At 35.8% G+C, this 26,841-nt stretch overlaps 1 protein-coding gene and 1 pseudogene across 3 annotated transcripts; one reads left to right on the forward strand and one right to left on the reverse strand.

The window, feature by feature from the left end:
- Positions 1–3,237: 3,237 nt before the first annotated feature.
- On the forward strand, positions 3,238–5,673 carry LOC145575476 (uncharacterized; annotated as a pseudogene).
- A 6,875-nt stretch (positions 5,674–12,548) lies between these two features.
- Positions 12,549–26,551, reverse strand: LOC145576619 (putative sugar phosphate/phosphate translocator At3g14410). Of its 3 annotated transcripts, none has more exons than XM_081634344.1 (8): positions 26,379–26,551; positions 21,397–21,504; positions 21,270–21,304; positions 15,407–15,519; positions 14,566–14,827; positions 14,150–14,418; positions 13,883–14,018; positions 12,549–12,983 (listed from the first exon to the last, which is right to left on the reverse strand). In XM_081634344.1, the coding sequence occupies exons 1-7, from the start codon at positions 26,478–26,480 to the stop codon at positions 13,897–13,899; spliced, it is 1,011 nt and encodes a 336-aa protein (XP_081490470.1). In that variant the 5' UTR covers positions 26,481–26,551; the 3' UTR covers positions 12,549–12,983; positions 13,883–13,896. The 3 variants fall into 3 exon arrangements, with proteins under 3 accessions (XP_081490470.1, XP_081490469.1, XP_081490468.1); XM_081634343.1 differs by having other exon boundaries at positions 12,549–13,016; XM_081634342.1 differs by having other exon boundaries at positions 12,549–13,093.
- Between the last annotated feature and the right edge of the window lie 290 nt (positions 26,552–26,841).

The following is a 26,841-nucleotide window of genomic DNA, read 5'->3' on the forward strand; positions in this document are numbered from 1 at the left end:
GGCTAAATTTCGGTCCTCTTCATGGCTATTTGAGCATAATTAAATCACATTTAATCAATTCCAAAAGTTTAATCACATTAAATATAATAATTGAACCATTATTAAATTAATTTTTCCCTCTTAATTGATTATAAAATCAAGAACATGGACTTCAAATAATCGTATTATTATCATCGAGCGTGTTCATGCAAGAGGCTAACTGATACCACTGTAGGAGTTTATAGGTACTATATAGCGGAAAACATGAATCATATTCATAAAGCACCTAATCCCAAGATCCCATGCATAACACACAAAACACATAATCATACCTTTGAAGCGTGAATTCCACAATGCAATATGTCTGGCAAATCAAGGAGACAATAGAGCCCCAAGCGTTGCTCCTCTACTTAGTCCATAGGATTCGAACATCCTAAGAAAGAGGCATAAGGCTAAGGGCAAGGGAAAGAAAGTTGCCAAGGCTCCTAAAAAGCCTAAGGCGACTCCAAAGCCGACCACCACGAACCACCACCTCCACGAACCACCACACCGGCGCCGAGGAGGAGTGAGAGTGCCATGAGAGAGAGAGTTTGAGAAGGGTGTGGTCTCGTGTTTGCTAATTAGGGTTTGATCAAACTGATCACTAAATTGCATTACTGAAAACCCTGGGCACCTAGTCTATTTATAACCCTATTATAATTAGACTAAGTCACGAAGCCCAAAACCCTCCTCATTCCTCCATATGGCCGACCATACTAGGGGATGAGGCCCATCATGGGCCTCGTCCTCTCCTGCTCGATCTAGGCCCTTTGTGTGACCTTATAGGATCCGTCCAATTTGGGCTTTAGCCTATTGTACTAGCCCAAAGATCGTTAGTACCTCTAGCTATGATATAACGACGACCCAAATGTACGAACTTAATTATCTCCATAATTTGATCCATTTACATATCTAGTAATTGCACATGACGAAGACATAAATCCTTCAAATATGCTCTGTTAAGTTGTTTAAATGGCCTTGTTATTACTGGTGTTTTATGTAAATGTCAGTTTCATTTCAATCAACACATGGAAGCAATTAAAAAGTTGTCCATATATGGATGCTTACAACTACTTGAACAACATTCCAGCTTGTCATTGGTCAAGACATGCATTTAGTACTAGATGGATGTAATCCCCCATATTTTTTTTAACTTCATTATAATATATTTATTATTTATACAAATTTTTTTATGTCGACTTCATTGAATAAATTATTTTTATGAAAAGATTTAAGTAAACTAATAAGTTTTTGGTAATTTAAAAATAAATTTTAACTTAGCAGCCCAAACCACAAGTTTTACTCCTAATTAAATTAGGAAACCGACGCCCAAATAAAACCCCAAAACCCTCAAACCCTTTCTCCCTTCTCACGTAAAATTCACCCTCCTCACTTCCTCCTCCTCTTTCACGAAAACAGAAGAAAGAAAAAAAAAACAAAACTGCTACCTTGCTGCCGCTGCTGCTCAACCGCTGCCGCACCACCACCCAAGCCAACAGCTACCGCCGCCCTCCTACTGTGAACCACCGGTTCCTCCACCTTTCTCCCTCTTCTATCTTTCTCTCTTTTTCTTGTTTAAATTCTCTTAAAGTTTCAATCTTTATTTATTTTTTTCATTTGACTATTAATTATTATGGTTTTATTATGTATTTGGGATATAAAAAATTATGAATTTATGTAGAATAATATGTTTTTATTTATAATACAAAATTTCATATTTATGTATGTATAAAATTTAGGGTTTAAATGTTGATTTTTCATGGTTTTAGGATTTAAAACGTGTTAATTAAGCTATCTAATTATATTATGTCTAAATTATTTTAAAGCATAATTATTTTGATCATATATAAAATTTCAGATTATTAAAGTTTCAATTTTTATGTTAAAATTGTGTTAGTTTCATATTTTTATGCTTCTAATCCCATAAAACAATGATTGTGGGTATTTTATGAGTATAAAGCCTTGAATTTTAAAGTCTAATCTCAAGAATTAATTTTCAGATTTTATAATTATTATTTTGAAGCCTCTAACTACATTGAACTAGTGTATTTTTGGATTTTAAACATACTAACCTACTATATAATAATTATTTCTAGTATACATGTTTATGAGGTTGTTTTATAATCTTAAACTAAATTTTCAGATTATATTCTTCACTTTAAAGTTACGTTGCTGGAATTTTATGTTATAAGTGACGCGGGTGCATGGAACTTTGTAGAGGAAGTTGAAGATGTGCCACGCGTTGTGACACGTAGTCGAGCTAAACTCCTTGGTGGTCACCTCTCAGGGTTGACTATCATCAAACTTGAGTAAGTTTTGTTTTCTTAAAATAAAGCTCCAAGGGTTCCGTGTGTTAGCCAAGAAAAAAACTTATCAGTGTATGATGCAACTCCTTCATTCAGCCATATTTTCTTCGTTACAAGAAAATTTTAGGTGATTCAAATTGATGGTGAATGTAGAGTTCAAGAGCTTTCCAACGACAGATCACATGCCAAATTTGAGCAAGAAACGAAGAAGTTATGAACGTTTGAAATTAAGCTGTCCAGACAGTCGCGATGAGCGCCCGCTCCTCACAATGGAGCGCCCGCTCCTATGGGTGTCTTTTGAAGTTCCAATAGTGAGGAGCGCCAGCTCCTACCCTTTAGAGCGGTCGCTCCCGAAGCCCTGTTTCGAGCGAACAACTTCTTTTCTTTTGTGCTTCTTTTTACTATCTTTTAATCTTAGCCTTTCATTTGTAATCCAAGGGGTGTAAATTAAGAACTTTAGGGTTTATTTATAAAGCCTTTAAATAGAGCTAAGCTTTCTTTTGGGATCAACTGGGCTTAATTTTGAAATCAATGAGATTTTCTCTCTCTACTCATAATCTTTGTGATTATTTGCTTTCTTTGTGATTACTACTTTGTAATCTTTGTAGTTACACCTTAATCCTAGCTTTACTTTGTTTTAGCTTTGATTAAGAGCCCCTATTTCATATATCTTGGTGATTGTTGAGATAGGTTTATCTTGTTTTGTTGATTTGAAATTGTTGTTACTTGATTTTTCCCCCTCTTTTCTTGGTTTTCTTGGTTATTTCATATCAATTTGGTATCAAGAGCCTAGGTTATTAGCCTAGAAAGATCCTACCTTTTGATTTTCTCTTTCCCCCTCTCAAAAGATCTCATCTTTTTCCCACAAAACTTGAAATTTTCTCTCAAAGATACAATCTTTCTATCTAGAAACATGGGTGATAGGTACTATTATGAAGATGATGAAAGTTACAATGAGCACTCTAGATTGGATGCTCTAGAAAGGAAGTTTGATAGACTTCTTCAGGTTTTGGAGAATTGAAGAATTCCTAGAAGAAGGAGAAGCCCAAGTGGAGAAGATGGTTCTCACTCTCCTCACCGGAGAAGGAAACACCACCAACAACACCATGAGGACAACCGTGACCGAGACATCAAGTTGGAATTTCTGGAGTTTGAAGGTAATCTTGATGCTAATGAATTTCTTGATAGGGTTAGAAGTATGGAGAATATGTTTGAATATAAGGGTTATAATGATGAAAAACGTTGCAAATTTGCCATCCTTAAACTTAAAAAACATGCTTCTTTATGGTATGAGAACTTAAAGAATCGTAGGAGGAAAGATGGAAAATCAAAAATCATTTCCTGGGAGAAATTGAAGAAACATATGAATAGGGCTTTTGTGCCTAGAGATTATTTGCAAGATGCTTATATTAAATTGAATTCTCTTAAGCAAGGGGCTATGTTGGTAGAAAAGTGTAGTAGGGAGTTTGAAAAACTCTCTATTATGGGTGGAATTGAAGAAGCACCGGAGCATAAGATTGCTAGGTACATTGGTGGTCTTGAGAGAAAGCTTGGGCAAAAGGTTGATGTACATGCCCATGGAAGTTTTGATCAAGTTGTGCAAAAGGCTTTGAAGTTTGAGAAGTATGACAAGATAAGTAGTGCTAGTGGGTATTCTAAACCTACCTTTAAGAATCCTTTTACTCCAAAGGGTGAAACAAGCAAGCCCATTGCCAAGAATGACAAAGGCAAGGCTCCCATGCATTCTTCTAGCAAATATGACCATAACAAGATGAGCAATAGGAAGGCTTGCTACAAGTGTAGAGGCTATGGACATTTTGCTAATGAGTGTCCAAATAGTAGAGCTATGAGGATTCGTGAAATGGATGATGATGAGTACAAAAATGAGAAGAAGGATTTTGAGGACCCTATATATGATGAGGAGGATGAGGTTTTAGTAGAAGCCGATGAGGGTCAAATCCTTGTTGTTAGAAGGGCACTTTATTCCATTTCCACTCCTTTGGCGGAAGAGCAAAGGGAGACCATTTTCCAAACTCGTTGCACCATCAAAGATCGAGTTTGCAACCTTATCATTGATAGTGGCTCTTGCACTAATGTGGCTTCAACAACATTAGTGAGCAAGCTCAATCTTGACACTACCGATTATCCTACTCCCTATAAGCTTCAATGGCTTAATAATCACAATGAGGTAAAGGTAACAAAACAAACTCTTCTTTCTTTTTCAATTGGCAAATTATATAAGGATAAGGTGCTTTGTGATGTGTTGCCTATGGATGCTTGTCATGTTTCATTTGGAAGGCCTTGGCAATTTGATAGAAATGTATTGCATGATGGAAGAAAAAACACTTATTCATTCATGATGGATAAGAAAAAGATAATACTCATCCCCTTGTCCCCCACAATTAAACACAAATTGGGTACGGGAAACACAATCAAAGAGAACCTTCTCATTGGGAAAAATGAGATGGGGAAGGAGATAAATCAAGGAAATTTATTTGTCTTCATAGGGAAACACAAGAGAGTGAGCGAGAAAACCCAATCCACCCCCTTGTCAAGGAACTGTTGGTTGAGTACCATGATCTTTTCCCCGATGATCTCTCACCCTGTTTTCCACCTATTAGGGGAATTGAGCATCAAATTGATCTTATTCCCAGATCACAACTCCCTAATAGACCGGCTTATAGATGTACTCCCGATGAAGCAAGAGAACTTCAAAGACAAGTTGGTGAGTTAATGGAAAGAGGATTTGTGAGGGAATCCCTTAGCCCTTGTTTGGTTCCGGCTCTTTTGGTTCCAAAAAAAATGACACATGGAGGATGTGTGTGGATAGTAGGGCCATCAATAATATTACCATCAAGTATCGGTTTCCTACTCCCCGACTTGATGATATGCTTGATGAATTGCATGGTTCCAAGGTGTTTTCAAAGATTGACTTGAGGATGGGGTACCACCAAATTCGCATGCGTGAAGGAGATGAATGGAAACCACTTTTAAGACAAATCAAGGCTTGTATGAGTGGCTTGTAATGCCATTTGGGCTCTCAAATGCTCCTAGCACTTTCATGAGACTCGTGAATGAGGTACTTCGCCCCTTCATTGGTAAATTTGTTGTTGTTTATTTTGACGATATAATTGTTTATAGCAAATGTGAACTTGATCATGTTGAACATTTGAAGCAAGTATTTGAAACATTGAGAAGTAGGAGGCTTTTTGCCAAGTTAGAAAAATGTACTTTTATGGTGGATAGTGTTGTTTTTCTTGGTTATGTGATTTCTAATGTAGGGATCTCAATGAACCCTAGTAAGGTGGAAGCCATTCAATCTTGGCCTACTCCTACCAGTCTCACCTAATTTAGGAGTTTCCATGGTCCAGCTTCTTTCTCTCGAAGATTTGTGAAAAATTTTAGCACTATTTTTGCTCCGGTAACCGAATGCATGAAGAAAGGTACTTTTGAGTGGACACCATCGGCTTAAAGGGATTTTGAGACTCTCAAGAAGAAGTTGTGTGAGGCTCCAATCTTGGCTCTTCCAAATTTTGATCAAACCTTTGAGGTTGAATGTGATGCTAGTGGGGTTGGAGTTGGGGCAGTACTTGTTCAAGGAGGGAGGCCGGTTCCTTATTTTAGTGAGAATCTTGGTGGGGCAAGAATGAGATATAGTACCTATGACAAGGAGTTCTATGCCATTGTGAGGGTTCTTGATCATTGGTCACATTACTTGAGGCCTAAACCATTTCTACTACATTCCGATCATGAATCTCTCAAGTACATCAATGGTTCTCATAAACTCAATGCAAGACATGCCAAATGGGTTGAATTTCTTCAATCTTTCACTTTCTCTTCTAAGTACAAAGAAGGGAAGAGCAATGTTGTGGTCGATGCTCTTTCTAGGAGGCATTGTATGATCACTATTCTCGATGCAAAGTTTTTAGGGTTAGAGTTGCTCAAAGAGTTGTATGGTGATGATGATGATTTTGGTGAGTTCATGAAGAAGTGTGAGGAGGGGGTCAATGGTTCTTTCATGATGCAAGAAGGTTTCCTTTTCAAGGAAAACAAGCTTTGTGTTCCGAAATGTTCTCATCGAAAGTTACTTGTTAAAGAAGCTCAACAAGGAGGCCTAGCCGGACACTTTGGAGTTGCAAAAACGTATGACATCCTTCGAGAACATTTTTATTAGCCTAAAATGTTTGGTGATGTGCAAGATGTAATGGCTCGTTGTGGGGCTTGTCATAAGGCTAAGAGTCAATTCCATGAAGGACTCTATTCTCCTCTTCCGTTTCCTAGTCACCCATGGGATGATTTTAGTATGGATTTTATGGTTGCTCTCCCTCGTACTACAAGGAAAAATGATTCCGTTTTTGTTGTGGTTGATCGTTTTAGCAAGATGGCTCATTTCATTCCTTGTCACAAGACCAATGACGCTTCTCATGTGGCTACCTTGTTCTTTAGAGAAGTGGTGAAGCTTCATGGCATTCCAAAAAGCATTGTGTCAGATTGAGATCCTAAGTTCTTGAGCTACTTTTGGAAGAACTTGTGGAAGTTAGTAGGAACCAAGCTCTTGTTTAGTACTTCTATTCACCCTCAAACCGATGGGCAAATGAAGGTGACTAATCGTACCATGTCCACCATTCTCCGAGCTATCATTAGCAAACACATGAAAGATTGGGATCTTAAACATCCTCAAGTTGAATTTGCTTACAACTGCTCTCATTGCATAGCTACCGGGAAAACACCGTTGAAGTAGTGTATGATTTCAATCCCCGCTTACCACTTGACTTGTTGCCTAGTATTCCTTAAGAGGAGTTGAGTTTTGAGGCAAAAGATAAAGTTGAAACGATGAAAAAGCTTCATGAAGATGTCAAGAAGAGGATTGAGAAAGCAAATGAGAGTTATAAGGAAAAAGCAAACAAATTCAAGAAGCCAAGGGAATTCAATGTAGGAGATCCTGTGTGGCTCCATCTTCGAAAGGAAAGATTTTCGGCTAAGAGAAAGAACAAGCTCATGCCAAGATCCGAAGGCCCCTTTGAAGTTGTGGAGAGGGTTGGATCTAATGCTTACATGCTCAAACTTCCGGGAAACTTTGGAGTTCATGCTACCTTTAATGTTGGTGATCTTGCTCCTTTTCTTTTTGAGGAAGATGTTGGTGATAATGATCCGGAATTGAGGGTAATTCCTTTTGAAGAGGAGGAGTTTGACGCGGGTGCATGGAACTTGGTGGAGGAAGTTGAAGACATGCCACGTGTTGTGACACGTAGTCAAGCTAAATTCCTTGGTGGTCATCTCTCGGGGTTGACTATCATCAAACTTGAGTAAGTTTTGTTTTCTTAGAATAAAGCTCCAAGGATTCCGTGTGTTAGCCAAGAAAGAAACTTATCAATGTATGATGCATCTACTTCATTCAGCCATATCTCCTTCGTTACAAGGAATTTTTAGGTTATTCAAGTTAAAGGTGAAAGTAGAGTTTAAGAGCTTTCCAACGACAGGTCACATGCCAAATTTGAGCAAGAAACGAAGAAGTTATGAAAGTTTGAAGTTAAGCTGTCCAGACAGTCGAGAGGAGCGGCCGCTCCCCCAGGAGGAGCGCCCGCTCCTATGGGTGTCTTTTGAAGTTCCAGTAGTGAGGAGCGCCCACTCCTACCCTTTAGAGCGGCCGCTCCCGAAGCCCTGTTTCGAGCGAACAACTTCTTTTCTTTTGTGCTTCTTTTTACTATCTTTTAAATCTTGGCCTTTCATTTGTAATCCAAGGGGTGTAAATTAAAGGTTTATTTGTAAAGCCTTTAAATAGGGCTAAGCTTTCTTTTGGGATCAACTGGGCTTAATTTTGAAATCAGTGAGATTTTCTCTCTCTACCCATAATGTTTGTGAATATTTGCTTTCTTTGTGATTGCTACTTTTTAATCTTTGTGATTACACCTTAATCCTAGCTTTACTTTGTGTAGCTTTGATTAAGTACCCCTATTTCATATATCTTGGTGATTGTTGAGATAGGTTTATCTGGTTTTGTTGATTTGAAATTGTTGTTACTTGATTTTTTTCCCCCTCTTTTCTTGATTTTCTTGGTTATTTCATATCAATAAGCCATAATTTCATGATTTTAACATATAAACTTATAGTTGAATTATTATATTATTAACTTTGACTAATGAGAACAATTTAAAGACATTATTTGATGGTTTAAGAGGTTTTAAAATAGTTTGGTATTGCTGTAAATTTATTTGCTTGGGTGTTGATTTAGTTATTGTTGTTTAGTTTAGGAGAGGACTTCATAGAAGACGACTTCTAGTTTCTAAAGTGGCCAACCAACTCGTTTATTCAAGGTACGTACAAGTTATGAAACCTTGCCTTTAGAAACATGTTTAGGGACCTATCGAGAACTTAGTATCATGTATAGAGAAGGCTGGGCTTAATTATTTGATTATAAATTGTGATTTCCGTATGTTGTGTATTAATCTACCTTGTAAGTATTATTTATGCGTTAATTTGCAAGATGCGCTTAGAGGAAAACGTACGTGAGTATGTGGAATGAATTTTTCTATTACTCATTCATGATTATTGAAATGGAATGAGTAAAGGAAGAATTTAAGTCTTATAATACGAGGTTAAGGATTTGGGGTGCTTTATGCACTCAAGGTGTTTATACACCGAGTTAGTTAAAGAATCCAATAATAAATATTGCTTGTCACTAATGATTCAAGAATCGATTTGGAAACTTGAATTGCTTGAATGATTGATATTTGATTGATTTTATTGTATTGCATATGAGTCATCACCAATTCTAAACTTGTAAATCACGTAAAGTGCAAGATGGATGAGTAATAAAACTCTGGATTTGTACACATCTAGAGTATTGACAATCAGGGGTTGGGGTTCACAGGGTATTAGCCGTGTACTTTTTAGAGGTCGTCTGATCTACGAGTCTCTTGTTTTCAAATGCTTTTAAAAATTATAAGGAGTTAGATGAGATCTCATACTAGCTATGGCCACGGAATCGCGCCCGTCGCCATTGGATGTTTATTGATGTTTCCGAAAGGAGGCATGGGGTTTTTCTTTTATTGATGTTCCAAATTGGGACATGGGAGGACAACCTTGTCTGATCTATTGCTTAATCCAATGATTATAATGAAATTAAAAAATTGTCATTAAATAGTGAAGTCTTAGTAATGTTTGAGTCGTTAATTAAATCGTGTGTCATGAATGATTGTTAGTAGCTTGCTATGAATACTTTCTTTTTATATTCCGTAGCTTGTATGTACTCAGCGTTGCTGATTGCGTGCTTTTGAGTGTTGTGGTCATGGCCTTCGCCTTTCAATGACTGTGTTATGATCCAATTTTTACCCTTGTAATATTGGGGAGCAAATTAATCACATGTATTTGCATAAAGTGGGACTTGCATCAAGTAACAGGTAATTGAGTGAAGAGTTGGTTCTACTTATGATTTATTTCTCGCATAAACATTAAAATTTCTCAAACTGTCCTTTGATTTATATACTACTTTGTTAATTGGGTTTTGAATAAGGGCCTTAATGGTTCCAACTTGTAAGATTTAATTTGGTTTTTAATTGTTGGTTTGAAACTTTAATTTAATTGAACTAGTTTTCCGCTACTAAATTCTGAAATAGCCTTAACATTTGAACACGTAGCGGTAACACGTCAATAATTATCTTGGATTTTGTTTAGGGTGTTTACAGGTTTAAAGAAAGAATTATTGGGGTGTTACGATGGAAGTCTGGAATGTTGCTCAACAACTGCTGTGAGAGCTTCAACAATGTCATAAGGGAAGCCAGGTCTATGCCTATCCTAGGAATGTTGGAATGGATTAGAAGGTGGGTTATGAAAAGGTGTTGTGCAAAAAGAGATGGGTTAACGAAGTTTGATGGAATGATTATGTCATCAATGGTTAAGATGATTGATAGGGCTAGTGAGCAGGTCAGCAAGTGTGATGTTACACAACCTAATGTTCATGAATTTGAGGTAGATCATGTGTCAACTGGTGAGACTTTTGTGGTTGATTTGCAAAATAGAACTTGTGGTTGTTTTAGGTGGGAGTTAACTAGGATCCTTGTGGTTGTTTTAGGTGGGAGTTAACTAGGATCCCGTGTTACCATGCCTTGGCATGTATTGTAAAGAAAAGGTTCAACTGGGAGGACTATGTGCACCTAGCCTATCATGTTGCTACATATGCTAAGTCATATGCTCCAACCTTCCACCCCATGCCTGGTAAAAACCAATGGCCAAAGACCACCTTACCATAGCCACTACCACCAACATATAAGAAGTTGCCAAGAAGACCCAAGGGCAAGAAAAGAATCAAGGAGCCAGGTTAGGGAGAAGATGTTAATTATGTGGTTAAGAATTAAAAGCAATCCATTTGCAAAAATTGTGGTCAGTTTGGGCACTATCAAAAGACTTGTAAAAATCCACATGTTCCACCACAACCACCTCCTCCTGTCAATAAGGGTTGGGAGACCAAAAAAGGGAGCAGCGCCTACAACAACCACCACCAGTGCAGCAGCAACCACCACCAATGCAGCAACAACAACAACAGCTCCACCACAAAATTACCTGCAACCAACTTCAACAATAGTCACACCAGCTCCAAAGTCTTCTAAGGCTGCAAAAACTTCTAAGCAGCAACCAGGGTGCTCAAAAGCACCATAAGTTTCTACAATAACAAGCTCAAAAAGACAGAAGACAACTGCAGAAGCTTCAGCCTCAGTGTTATGTTCTCAAGCAAGTTGCACAGTACAACAATCTCAAGCCTCAAACACAAACTCATAATTCTGATGTTGTTTGTACTGTCATGTGAACTCAGTTTATTAAGCTAGGATAATCTTTTGCATTTGTTATTTTCCTATTATCTTTTTGTTGTTTATGAAAACATTTGCAATCATGTGTTGTTGTTCAAGGAACAAGTTGTTAGTTTTGGCAATCATAAGCAATGCAGTTCTCTATTTGTGCAAACTAATTAAGAGAAAGGAAACCATTTCATTACTTTGTTAATATTACAAACTCAGTTGCTAAAACAACCTTAATACAAACTACTAACCACTAGCACTACATTAGGCTACTAAATTCCCAACTTAAACTACTTTAGGCCACTAATTTCACCATGATCAAACTAAGCAACATAGACATCACCACACAAACTACCATAGTCATTCCAATGTTGTCACCATGTTCACTCCTTTTCTTCAACTTCAACTTCAATTTGTCAACATCTTCCTTCAACCTCTTCTTCTCATTTTCTGCACAACACAACCTTGTTTGTAGAACACTAACTTCCCGTTTAAGAATTTGTTTGTCAGAGAGAATTAGGTTTAGAGCATCGTGTTACCAATTTGTCATTTCCTCATTGACCCATCGAAAGAATTTGCAACCCCTCTGGTTAGTGTTTGGGTTGTAAAACTTACATGCTTCAAATCTACGACCAGGGTTCTCATGAGTCCAGGACTTGAACCTAGCAATTGGGACGCCACAACCGCACTTAGTGTTTGGTGGAGATTGCAACATTTATCCTGAAATTTGCACAATTCCAATCAATTAGCAAACCCTAAATTCTCCAATTAGGGGGAAAAAAAAGAAGACAACCACGAGAATGAAATTTGATATTTGGGGATTATCTAAGGTTGTTGATACTCCACATTGGGTGTTACTAATTTCAAACCTTTTCATCACTAACAATGGAGCTTTGCAGATGGATGAGAGTGAAAGAACAGAGAGAGGAGAGAGAAGGAAGAGGAGGGAACTCCAAAAATTTCGAGGAAAAAAAAAGGAAGGGAGGGAGTCATTAAAAGTCACGTACAAGGCACGTGGTTGTGGTCAACGCCGGAGTTGAGAGTCAATGTCGAAATATAGACTCTAGTGGCGTTTGACAATTATTTTTTTAAATGAATAGTCCTAGACAACAAAATTTTTTTCGGGTGATTTTTGACAAAAAAAAAAGTGTTTTTAATGCGTGGAATCTGACAAATTTTCCAAAAAATTATTTAAAAAAAAAAAAAAGAAATAGACTTGTTAAATGGCAACATGTGGCAACTTACCTAGAAAAACCAGTGACCAAAACAATCCAACCGGTTAGGGATTGTTAGAAGAAGATAAGGGTAAAAGGTGGGATTGTTTTAGAATAATCGAAAGGTGGGATAGTTAATTAGTTTCCATTTTTCCTTAATAAAATACAAACTTACACATGCAACAAAAATAACTCAAAATGTACTCTAATCAATGGAATAATAACAAAAATAACATACTAATGCACATACTAACATACTAATCATTCGAATAATAACACAAACAGGCACAACTTTGTAGTACAAAGGGAGTAATATAAGAAATGTGACATCTTTTTTCTTTCTTTCTTTTTTTTTTTTTTTTAAGGGCATCAATTTGTATATGCAACTTATGAAGAGTCGCTCAATCATGGTGTATGGCACTGCTTCATTAACAAAGCTTGAATTCCAAGACTATACAGCAGTGTATCTTAGTCACCGGTACGGAAAAATCAAACAAGATGATCACGGTTCCACAGCAGAATCATGCCCTTCAAAACCCAAGGCGTATGATGTATCATTCTAAAACAAGTGATCATGCTGCGGTCTTCTGGTGATGCAGATAGATCAGAACTTCGCATGTGTTCCACAGCTCATACCACAGTTGATAGTTTTTCTGTGGGTATTACCAGACATGATAAGCTATATGCTGTAAATGTGTCAAAAGTAAATTCCATTGTGACAATCTTAGAATTTCTGAAGAGTGGTGCCTGCAGTTTAGATATGCTGCTCCAATGGAACAGGGGAAAAAATAAAAATAGATTCGAGCAACAAACAGCAAAGCACGCCATAGATCTGGCTCCTCTATTTTCACCCAACCAAAGAGAATTCTATTATACTCAGTACCAGAGGCTAGCAGGAGAACAATATATAATTGACCTAGTGCATATAAATCATTCCTCAATCCACATTAACACAAGAATAATGAAAATTTGTTGGAAGTGTGACAAGATAAATTATCTTTTGAATAAGGAATCTGTTGTAACATCAGTAGTAGCAGGTTCAATATTGGAATACAATTGTCTATATGCTTGTATATAATTTTTTTTATTATTTTTGTTTTTGTGGTCAGTTTTAAACAGATTTGTCTACTCTGTTCTCTGGCTCTCTGCATATCTTTATGTTTACACTACTAAACGTCGTATCATTGCATGTATTCATGGTCAAAACATTAAATAAAACATGAAATAATACAAGGCATGTAAATTTACATACAGAAAATCACCACATAGTACACCCAAATATAAAATAAAACGTATTCATATTTAAAATACATTGATCATTTAATTTATAATGCTAAGCTGAATATATACGACAGACATTTGTAAGCAAAGTTGCAATTGTAAGTTAATCAATGTTTCGGAATTAGATAGTAAAGTCAAGGAATTTTAAAATAAAAACAGGACCAATTACATGGAACTGAATAATGCTACCCAAAGTAAGACACAACTTTGACAATTTTGGCCTTTGCTGTGTTCGGCAAGTTTAGTGATAACATAAGCATATATCACTTACCAAGCAACTCATAGTTATTTGTTAGAGGATGAAGAGACCATAGGTATTGATTCCTCTGGCTGTGCCTCTTTCAAACTTCCTTGTGAGGCTTCCTTTTTCAATTTATGATTGTTATATCCTACAACACCAGCAATGGCTGCACAAAAAACTCTTAGCATTGTCATATGCTCATTTTGGGAAAGCTTAAAAGAAACTTAACAGATTGAACCACCTCTCAAGTATGCTATTTTAAACTAGAGTAATCAGACTGAAGAATTAAGACTTTACCTATTCCATAGCCAAACAAATTGATTAGTGTCAATTTTGTGTCAGCAAAAATCAGGGCAGACATTAGCACAACAACCCAATCCTTCACCACCCCAGCAACTCGAATGGTGAGCGCACTAGTATATGAGATGACAAGGAAAACTGAGAGATTGAGGGCAAAAGTACAAAGGCAGTTGAGTAAGAGAACAAGAGGTGGAAAATTCCATAATCCATTTGCATCCATTATTGGCTTCTCCAAAAATAGCCATGGAATGAAAAGGCAGAGAGCACTGCTAGAAGAAAAAAAAAATTAAAAAAAAAAAAATATATATATATATATATATATATATATACATATATATAATTAAAAAAAAAAAAAAAAAAAAAATCATAAAAAATGCAACAAACACAGGACGATGAAAAGATAACAAAATTACCTGCAGGGACTGACGTAGTACATGATGGATATAGGATTCAGCTTCAAACCCTTCCTTTTAACAAATATCTCCATAAAGATGAGCCTGAGGGCCTCTCCAACAACACCTCCCATTTGGTAAACAACACCAACCCAGCTGATACTTATTTCACCATAAGAAGCAACTACAACACCAAGGCTTATGACTGACATAATCAAAAGCATTCTGCAGCTCATGACCTCAAGCCCAGCGGCCACTCCAAGGATGAAAACGGCTACAGGCACTGCATTAGCCACGTATGAATCACTATCAATATCACAAACCACAGGAGAGAGAGGGGGGGGGGGGGGGGGGGGGGGGGATGGTTGCAGAGGATGAATGGATTTTGCATCATATCTCCACTCATAAGACTCGCAATAAATTAAGAAAGATCACAATCAAACTGCTGCCAAGTGCCAACAAGATTAAAGCATGCTTATGCCTTCTTACATCGTTATACCTATACCCTCCCCCCCCCCCCCCCCCCCCTCTCTTCCCCTCTTCCACTCCAAGCTCTGCAATGTACAAAAGTAATTTCGCATATCCTGAATCTGATATTCATGAACCTGATAAAGACACACACTTACTTACCCTAAACATTTTTAATACAAAGTATATGCAATAGCACATGTGCATGTGATTACAAAGACGTGTTCATGAGCAAGCTCTGAATCTATTGACTGGTGTAAGCAACCCAAACAGATAACAAATTTTACAGGCCATGGCTTTAAGACAATATACTAGTCATTATCTTGCAAGATTAGTACTGATACAGATAACAGCAAGCTAAGAGGTGTACACAATAAAAAGATATCAGACTTACTAATGGCCTTCAACATTTGTGCAAAAGCAACTGATATGTACAGGTATGCCGTATTCCCCAACCAAAGAGTCATTGCAAACATTGCACCAATTGGAATGACTGATGTGATATATCTGTAAAAAGCATCTTCAAATAATTAATATTGCATGACCTGACCATATTCCAAACGAAACATGGATCCTATCAAAGGAGACACAAGATAAATGTAGACATTGCAAATGCATGACACAAGATGCTAGTCACTAAACCCACATGTTAAATTATAGAAACTAAAATATTGATCTTAAGCCATCAAAACAATTTGAAGGCCAATCCCCTCATGAGGAAGCACTAATGCAGTATTGTTATGCATTTGCAAATGCATAACAAATACTAAAATATTATAAATCACATGGTAAAGAGAGAAAGGAGGAGAGAGAAAGGTGAGTGGGACCACTTTTAATTGTACAACTGAAAGCTTATATAACACCATTGGTTATTTAGTGATACTATATATGCACGTAGTTAGTACCACCGAATGCATATATAGTACCACTATATGCATACATAGTATCACTAAATATTCAATGGTACTATTTGATCACCCAATGGTACTATTAATCATTCAATGGTACTACTTTAGTCAGAATATACATTACGTGTAATTGTGCCCATACCCCTCGTTATGCAATTGTTTATGCATAACATTACTCTCTTTAAACTCCCTCATCTCGTGATGTTGAAATAAATTAGAAGTCAAGCACAATCATCTCAAGTTTTCTGTTCTACAAGCTCAATATTCTTAGAATCCTAAACAAATAATACGCGTAATTGTCATCTATGTCAACCTAGTAGGTTCATGAAAAGTTGTAATACATATTGTGCGGGCCCTTGTGGCCCAACTCTATAAAATATGGAAATTACCAAATGACCCTCGTTTAAACCCTAAAGCAGGAATATTCCATAATCGACTAACACATATCGCGAGAAACCCTACTACATACCAATAGTGCCTAATACGGCCCAAAACTTTAATTCGAACCCTAATTAGTAAGTTAATTCTCCCCTAAAAATACCAATTATTTTCTGCACTTTCTCTCTACAAACTTTATCTCACTAAATGATTGATTGACAAGACCGTCGGAGGGGCTTTCTCAAGAGCACCCCCCCCCCCCGGGCAGTTGACTTTCTCTGATTTGCAGGACTCAGTTTAACCAGACGAGCAGGCTCCCCCACTCACAGATCTCGTATTCTCTTGCAGAAAGTCCTAAACAAAAACTCCCTCCGTCCCATAATACTTGACACAGTTCTCATTTTTGTCCGTCCCACAATACTTGACACATTACTAAATATGAAATGGGACCACTAATAAAGAAAAATAATTTCCCACATTTCTCTCTCCTTACCTACCCCACTTTTTGTAATCTTGCAATATAAAAATACAAAAGATAATCTTTTATACGATAAACAAATGTTTTAAGTGGACCCATTTGTAGTTTTCTTAAACTACGTGTCCACCCTAACGTCCAAAGTATTATGGGACGGAAGGAGTATATTTTTAAAGTAAACCTATAGAAGTAAACTGATATCAACAAACAGAAGTTTCTTAACTAAAGCATACTTATACTTATGAGAAGTCCTGTTCATAGAAAGCCACCAAAAAATACATTATAATAAGGAAAAAGAATAGTCACCGTGCATTCATTAAGGGGAAAAAAATAGTAAGTTCAATGCTTTTTCCGTTCTTTTAATATTGCACCACTTGCCTTTTAAAGAAGTTTCACAAATATTGCATCATTTTCATTTTAGAATATAAAATATCAATGTTCACACTAAATACCCAACGTACCTTTAGTTTTTCACACTTAATCTTTAGTTTATGTTTACATCACAAGGACAATTTTGTAATTTTACCTTTTTCTCTCTTCCTTTTTCCCACTCCAATAATAATTGTACCAAAACTATATGTTACAATACTCCCTCCATGTTTTAATAAGTGTTACACTTATAAGTGCGGCCATGTTTCAATGAGTGTTACACTTCCTTTTTTTTTTGGCAAAAAGCTATGTTTAATATTAATATCTTTCTACTTTCATGGTCCCCACCCAAACCCACTAATACTTTTTTTATTATATATTTCTTCTCACATTAATTACCTTTCAATAAAGTATTAATCCCACTATTTTTTTTTTACAATTTTTTAATACTTTAACTTATGTTACATGGACTCGGGAACAGGTGTCGGACATGGATACATGTCCAGATACATGTCCAAATGTCCAATCCGGCAAGTGCCAAAATTTTAGGACACGGGGACTGTCTGATATTTGGAAACAGGTATGGGGACACGTCAATACATCACTTAAATTTATATAAATAAATTATATTTTACAAAAGCTTTAAATTTTTCATTACGTCCACCCCTTTTTTTTATCTTTATTCTTTCCTCGTTAATTAACCTAATAAATGGCAACCTTCTTCCCTCCATCTTCCCTTTATCAATGGTGGTCTTCTAACAAGATATGTTTTTCTTTCATGTTTCTCATCTTTTTTCCTCTTCACTCTTTATGGAAGTGTCCGAGTGAAGGGTTGGATACGGGACCCGTGTTCGTGTTCGTGTCGTGTGGACACGGGCACTTCGGGACCCGTGTCCGTGTCGTGTCGACACAGGCACTTCACGATTTTACCCGTGCCCGATTAACATCTTGGTTTTAAAAAGCGTGCCTCGCTCCCAAGCTATGGGAAATGGGCTTTAGCTAGACGAGGCTCGGTCACCTACGGAAGGCGCGCGCCTTCTGCGCCTCAAAGCTCCTTTGGTAAGGTGCACCTTTGCGGCTAAAGGAAAATAACTAAGATTTAAGTTATAAATTGAAGAATGATGGACATTTTTTCAAATTCAGACTACCTTAGCTTTACATATATCATTATTTAATTTATTATGAATCTTTTTAATTGGTAATAAGTACAATTAAAGTAAAAAATAATTTGAAATAAATATATAAATACATGCGCCTTGCATATAAAAGGCGTGCGCCTTCGCCTTCACCTTGCGCCTCGCACCAAGGACCATTTGTGCCTTGGTGCGCCTTGCGCCTTTTAAAACTAAGATTAACATAAACTCTAACTACCTTACTTACCTCTTATTTTATTTAAGTCAATTAAAATGTCTAAAACTATGTGGTGGTCAAAGTGTAACACTTATTAAAACACGGAGGAAGTATAAATTCAATGTGACTTTTGCTTCAATAAGAAAATTAAGAGAGATACCAAAAATGTAGTAAAAAGACTTGAACGTAATTTGTTTATGTGAATCACATAATTATTTTCTCAAGTAATCAAAGTGATGGAATGCCATAAGCAATGATGTTATCATTCAGTTATCACACAGCTTGCATTTCCACTCCATGATAATTGAAGCATAAAAATAGCAATTATTCATTATGGACAAGATTAACCAGGTTAGCTCCCAACTTTAACAATTATTTCACCTACTTTATTCAATAATTAATTTGGAAAGACAATTGATTACAATAAAATCTTTACTCTACATCAGTTATGTAGCTAAAATCCATACATGTTTGACAATTCTACTAGTTTTAACTATTAAGAGCAACTCCAATGGTATGCTAATTAGCAAACTAGCTTTTTATGCTACATAAGATTTTAAGCTAATTTCTTTTGTAAGTAGTTTGTGCCCCAATGATTAGCTACTAGCTTGTGATTTAAATGAGCCTTAATTTCTTAATTAGTTTTCTAAATTTAATTTTATTAATCTATCAACCCTCTTTTTGGCAAGTTTTTTCTCAAGCTAATTTCATTTTTTTAGCTCCAATGGTCAAGCTAGTAGCTAGGGAATTTTCTAATTTGCAAGCAAGTATCTAGCTATAACTATTGGATATGCTCTATTAAATAACATAGAGATAATAAGAAGTAATAATAGGTTTACATTGAAATCATAGATTTTCCTCACTTTTTTGAAAGAGAATTGCAAATCAATACAGATGATAGCTTCAGGAGTCAAGGGGTCATTGAGAAGTTGCAGGGATGCAATGTTTGATTGCAATTACAACTATATAGGGTGAATCTGGTTGAAATGAAATCTTCCTACAGTCAAGATATTGTCCATCAAATGGTTTTCTTTGAGCTATATTTAACTTCAAGATGGCGAGGACAATTGAGACAATGGGGGGTTTTAGGATTGTTATACATCTGTAATTAAGAATTTGCGTTTTCTAATAATAGTAGAGTTTGCAACTGATGATAGCTTGCCTTCCTATGTGTACACTCTTTCTTCTCATGAGTACATGTGTATCCTCATACTCAGGTTTCCATACAAGTCTACATGTCCGACTGAGCTATTTTGTAAAAATGCTCCACATTATTGGCTCAAATTGAAGTGTCAAAGTGTCCTACACATGTTGGAGTGTCTTAGATTTGGCATAGGTAATTGAGGTGAAATAAAGAGTCTAAGTAACATAATAAGCACTATTCAAAACAAAACAAAAAAAAAAAAAAAAAAAGTAACATAATAAGTTCACAAAAATGTTTGTATTCTTTAATCGAGATATGCAGTATCTACCTCTAATCCTCATTCGAAAATGTCTGACTTAGCATTTTAAAACCGCTCTTTAGGGAAAGGTAGGTAATGTGGACAGTTAAGAATTGATTTCAGAAGCTAACATCTTATTCTAGTTTATCAAAAACTAATTATGAACTTTCTTTAGGAAAATTCGACATAATAAATCCCAAGTATGGTTTATTTCTCATGAATTTCAAGTTTTTGGGTGCTCCTTTCATATTAGTCCCATTGAATTATAACCTGTTACACAGCTTCAGCTACATTTCTCCTGCCACCATAACCCTAGCCCATGTAACCTCAACATCTGAATATCTGAATTCTTCCTCCGCCACTATGCCTAATGTCACCATCATAACCATCTCTACCCCATCACTCATGACCCCACAGCCCACAACCAACCCCAATGATCCCACTACCTCAACAATATTACCAGCCCCTACAGAACCCAAATTCAGTCCCAACCTAACTTCAGATCACAGAAACAGCTTCACACTAAAAGATGGAGAGAGAGATGCAGACAAATTTTGAGGAAACCTTTAGTGCATTTCAATGATTAGCATATGAAAAACAAAGGAACAATTATTGGATGATTCTATTTGAATAAGAATCCCAATCTAAAACCCACTAGTACATAGTTCGATAAAAATAAATCTGCGGAAAAAGTAATAAGGTAAAAATACTGATAAATTTCAAAATTGCAATGTTATACAAAATTTTTGAAGCTTGCCTCACTGTTAGCCAGAGATATCGAGTTTTAAAAAAATTAAGACTTAATTAGCAGACAGTTCAACATTTCCTTTGCGTGCTCAATGGTAGTGAATTTACCTTTGAAAGTTCATACTGATAAGAGTTCATTTAGAATGCACAACCACAATAAGAATCCCAATTCATGGAGCTATGATTTAATGGTGTAGCTACAGGGCTGGAGAGGTGTTGGGGAGGCTGGGCATGGCAGGTTTGGTGCTGGCAACTGGCAAGGTTAGGGGTGGTATAGGACGGAGTAAGGGCTGGTCAAGAAAGAGAGGGAGAGAGAGAGAAACATCAATCAATCAAAGCCTTAATACCATAAGTGAGGAGAGCGAGAATAAGAAAAAAAAAAATTTAAAAACCTAAAAACATATATAATCAAAGGGAACCCCAAACTTGAGATTATTTTGAGAAGATATCTCAAATTTGGGATTAACTAAGCCAATATTCCATGTTATATATTTGAACAAAGAAAACATTATTCTGTTAGCATAAGCATAGAATCAAACTGAAGTGCAGACACATGAGAATGAAACAGTAATGTCAATTTATTCTTACACTTCCATGGTCATCCCTTCTTCTACTTTTAAAATCTGAAAGGAGAGAGATGTATTAAAATAAGAAAAGAAAGGTGAAAAGAAATTGATAAAAATAATATAAACTGAGAAATTAAACAAAAAAGTACCTTTAGAACCTTTGTCAGCACAAAGCATAAAACAGAGGAAAAGACCATGTGAAGAAGAGTCAATCCAAGAGGATAAGGAAAGTTTATTTCCTTTGATGACAAAACCCACTGCATTTAATGAATGACAAAACCTCAGACTCTGCTATTAAAGCTTAAACAACGGCAATTATTTTGAATTAACTCAAAAGAAGATGGGTATCATTGGCCTTGCTCATATAGAACGATGGAACTAAGGATTCATTAAATCTAATTATTCTTTCCAATCTCAAGTTTGTAAACAAGTATAATAGTGCTAATACATAACCTAATAGAGAAATTAATAGAATGTGAAGTATTACTATAGATATTATGAACACATAAAATAATTACAAACTAGGATTTATAGAGATATGTCAAGAGCTTTTCTATAACTAAGAAACAATATTCCTAGGACATCTACAACCTAACATTTTTATATACTACGTATTTTTTTTATAAAATCACCATCCCAAACCCTAAATCTCCCACTACCTTTGGTCAACAATCTAAATCCCAACTAACAAGATGATCCTTCCTTAGCTCTTCAGACGATGAAAATCTCACATTAGTTTCTCAATTTTATTTTCTTATGCACAATAGTACTGGACTCTTGAAAAGACAAATATTATAAAGGACTAAAGGAGTATGCTTGATACGCTGAATTAAATAAGATGTTGTTTGGTTGATGTGGGAATTTAATTCCTATAGGAATTTATACTTCATGGGAAGTTAATTCCTTAATGAAATTACTAGGAATTTCTTAAATGTGTTTGGTTGGCAATAAGGGAAATTGAAATTCCCATGAATTTTGGTTTACCTAGGGGGGGCTTGAGAATTTACTTCCCATGTTTTGTGGGAAATTGAAATTCCCATGAATTCCTACTTCCCCCATTTTTGCTTTTTTATGTCAACCAAACAACTACCCATTTTATCAATTTCCATGAATTTCTAATTCCCCCATTTTATAATGTCAACCAAACAAGGCCTAAGAGCATGCCTCCAAATAAGGAACTAAAATAACCTCCATTAATCAATCTTAACTTTTTGAAAATAAAACTACTTCCTAAATGATTTCCGAGCAAGCAAACTAAGATAACTAATAAACCAACTTTTTACTTAACACCGCACTAAAGTAGCATAGCTCGCAACACAAGTTCTTATTAAACTACATTTAGATTGATTACTTAAACCAAATAATACCTCAAAAATCTAAGGAAATAAAGCATCATCTTGAAATTCTTAAAACCATATTTAAGGAAGAGAATATTTTTATCAACGTATTGCAAGCAAGACATTTGAACATCCTCTCTCCCAACCACTAAAGTAAAGAGAAAAGGTGTCCAAGATCTCCCTAATCAACACGCTACATGAAAGAACCATTCCCTAGGAGCACCATTAACCATAACAAAAAATAAAAGGGTTAGATAACCAAACACTTATCCAACACCTCCATCAAATGCCAAACGCCATCAAGAAAGACTAACTCAATTACCACATGCCTTGTTAAAATCTATCTTAAAAACTAGCCATTTAAAACACTTGTGACACCAATAAGCCTTCACCATAGCTCTATTAGTCATGACAATTGCATATAGAATTTGTCTATCCTCCACAAAAGCACATTGGAACAGCTAAAATATATGAAAGCACTTGTTCTAACAAGATTTCCAGCACTTCAGCCACTATATTGGATGCACTATAGACGGCAAACTAAAACCAACAACCACTAACATAAAAGCCAAAATAAAACCAACACTAGGTGACTTGTCCTTGTCCATGCAAACACTACTTTTTTTTTAACTTCCTTTTCTTTGAAAGGTCTCTCTAATCTCTTACCCCGTGTATAGAACTGGCTCTAAAGTAAGACCCTCAATCATTAACAGTGTGTGAGAATGTTTGGATATTAAAAAGGAAAGGAAACGAAGAGAAGGGGAGGGAAGAAAGATGAGTTTTCCTTTCAAATCTCTCTATTAATAAAGAGATGAATTTCTTACAATATAATCCTTCCATTTCTCTCCCCTTGAATTCCCTGCCTTTCTCATTTGTTATCCAAATGAAAGATAATAGATCCCTTCATTTCCCTTCCCTTCCTTTCCCTACCCTTCCTTTCCCTCCATCTCTTTCAATCTAAACACACCGTAAATATTATATTGATTCTTCAATGAGCAATGACTACATAAAAGAGAGATCTGCAAAATTCATTGCTTAGGATGGCATAAATAGCACCTCCTTAACCACCCCCACGCCCCTAAAAAAAAGGGTTGTACAAATAAGATACTAACTATGCCATTAAGGTGAGTTCTAAAGCTCATTAACCAATACAGTGCCCGATTTGGAGTAAGAAGTTTCAAAATGGAATTGGTCAAAGGTGCACATAGATTAAGACAAAGTTGCTTTTGTATTTGTCTATGTTGGGGGAGGGGGGGAATTATGACAAGAGTTTAAAGCTTTATCCTATTTCCTTTTACATCAAAGACACAATAACTTAATGATTACACAATAAATGTCAATAATTACCAAAAACCTTATGTAACATTATGACACAACATCACTCAATATGTCAAAGGAGTGGACTTTCAAAGGATTAATCTATTCAATCACACAAGTTGGGTTAGTGTCAAAGGATTTCTTTTTTCTTTAACACAAAAGGAAAACCCAACTTTCTCCCTTGACCCATTATAACATCATATGCAAATATCATATACTAAATTCTTAGGGTCAAGATTATGAAATTAGGGTCTTCTGAGGCTTATTCACCTTTTCTAAAAAAAAGGATAGTCTTTGAATTTTCCTTCCACGAGTTTACCATGTCATATTGACTTTTGCAATGTCTTCCACTCATATTTTATTCACGTTAACAATGCAGCATTTTCTTTTAGAGTAAAGTTATAAAACGATTGAATGTACTAATTTGGCAATTAGAGACATGCAAAATGTTTGTAATTTGTATTGAGAAAGGGGATGGAATAGAAGGGGAGGGAGAGGAAGGGGAGGGGAAGGATGAATGATGAGTTTCCTTTAAAATTTCTTATTGTTGTAGGGATCAATTTTATACAATCCAATCCTTCTATTTCTCTCTCCTCCAAATCCCTTCCTTCCTCATTTGTTATACAAAGGAAAAATAATTTATCCCTCCATTCCCCTTCCCTTCCTTTCCCTCCATATCCTCTAATCCATATAAAGTGTTAAGTTCCATCTAAAGTGTATTTAAGTTGCTTTCACACGTTTGGCCTTGGTCACTGAGATTTTCATGTATTTTCGAAGCTACTCCTTTAATTGGTTAAACAAGTATACTTCTAAAGTTTAAGGAATATTTTACTATTTGTGGTTTGGTTAATAATTCCTCTAATTCAATGTCTTGATTTTGCAGCTTATCTTATAGTTTAAAGGATAGTTTGTCAAGGTTGACAAAATATCTCTATTTCGCTATACATTATGGAATAGTACATCTCTCTACTTCTCCCTCGTGTAGCACACCTGCATATTATAATTGTATTACTACTTAAAGCATAATTAGTTCATATGACTCAAATTTTTAGCTAGTAGATGACTTTCGATCTCTTATCTTTTGCTCAATATTTTCTCTATTCATAATCCTTCAACTAGGGCTGTTTATGTGTGAAAATGCAATGGCTTCACAATGGTTTTTTGTCCAGAAGTATCATAGCAGAATTTAGCCACTCAACCATAGAGCAATAGCGACTTGCATAAACATTGGATTGGAGAGTAACTATAGGGTTTCACTCGCACAAGATGACAAGACTAACTATGAGACTGGTAGGACACTAAAAAAAAACATATGCACCTTTGTTATCATCTCATAGACATAATATATTAATATGTATCAGGTGTGGAGGAGCTTATTTCTCCTATTGATTACTGCATACATTGAACTCTATGAATATGCTATAGCACCAGGTTTTAGGAAATCAAAATCATAAGACATTTTTGGGAAGAACCATACAATCTTTTAGCCAAATTAAATTGTTTAGATGATAAGAGTAGAAGCAGAATTGTTTAGATGTATTTCAAATGAAGTGTTCTGCATCATAAATTGCAAAAATCTTTTATAGATATAAGTTCCAAAAGCCTAGGGATATACAAAAACAGTGCTCCTTGTAGCTGCCTTTGATCATTGGCTATATGAAAACAAGAGTTTGAATTGTATTTTCTTGAATTTATTGTTCAAATTGGTTTCAAAAGAGGGCTGCTATCTTTGGCTCGTTTTGCAACAACTAGCTTAGTTGGTTGTCATGGCCCTTTCTAGTTGTTCTTGCCAAGCTTTTGTTAAAATAGTGAATATATATCCTAGAATTAATTTGGAGAAAGAAAGAAGAGGAAAATTCTCCGCCCAATTACTTAAGAGCTTACACTTCCTAATACATTGTATCTAATTAAGAACGACACCAAAGAATAACTCGCCAAATTCATTTATAAATAATGCAACTTATTCATCAGTATTTTCATCACTACAAAAAAGAAATTCTCGATAGAGAATTAAGTCATCCGCCCACCAATTAAAATCATGGAGCAATTAACATCTAGACCTCCCAACACCCTGCAAATGGCAATGGCTGTTTTTTAAATTACGACGGAGCAGCTAAATGTTGCAAACTCTCTAATGTGAAGTAATCCAATTGAAACCTTAACAATTGGATCTAACCATCAAACTAAAACCCCTCTTAAAACCCTCAAAATTCAATCATTCACTTTCAATTCAAATTCTGCAACAACTAAATACTTCTCCCAATAATAACATATAAATTCCAAGCTAAAATGCAATACCAGAAATCAAATTGAGAATTAAAAAAGAAAAAAAAAAATCAAAATTCAGAACATCAACAAATTCAATAGCGAAATCGAATAACAAAAATACGCAGATCCACACATCAAAAAATACATTAACTAATCAACTTATTTAATTACCAATTAAAAGAGGAAGAAAGAGAAGAGAGAAAATTGACCTTGTTAAAGAAGATCTGACCACTAGAAAGCGCGATGTAAATGAGAAGATAGATGTAGGTAAGGGTTCCATCTTTGCTGGAATTGGTTGATGAATCCGCCATTACTGGATACTTTGAAGAAATTGAATGAGCAGAGAAAATACTGCATTTGCAAGTGACTAATGACAAATGAATCAAATGATAGTGGCGGTTTGAGTGAATTTTAAGGCACTGACCACTACGTTCCTTCGCTACTTTGTTTACGAGGGTGTAGTAACTTATTTTGCATGATTTTAAATGTAAAAAAGCTAAACGACGCGCTTATTTTATAAGGTAACGTTCATATTTAAACATGAATAGATAAATATATCCTCGCGTGTATTTCATGTTCTTAATCAATCTAACATCCTCTCCTCCCAACAAAACACCATCAAGCGAGAGCAAGGTCATCAGACACCCCCGGAATTAAAATTGTTTTTTTTTT

The sequence above is a fragment of the Chenopodium album genome, chromosome 13 (assembly GCF_948465745.1).
Source record: "Chenopodium album chromosome 13, dcCheAlbu1.1, whole genome shotgun sequence".
NCBI classification, from domain to species: Eukaryota; Viridiplantae; Streptophyta; class Magnoliopsida; order Caryophyllales; family Amaranthaceae; genus Chenopodium; species Chenopodium album.

Excerpts from the sequence above, each read along its gene's own strand:
- LOC145576619 (XM_081634344.1), bottom strand. The coding sequence starts at position 26,480 with ATGGCGGATTCATCAACCAATTCCAGCAAAGATGGAACCCTTACCTAC. Across the intron at positions 21,305-21,396 it reads TGCTGACAAAGGTTCTAAAG|ATTTTAAAAGTAGAAGAAGG; the intron begins GTACTTTTTTGT and ends CTCTCCTTTCAG. Across the intron at positions 14,019-14,149 it reads TTTGTTTGGCTATGGAATAG|CCATTGCTGGTGTTGTAGGA; the intron begins GTAAAGTCTTAA and ends TTTTTTGTGCAG.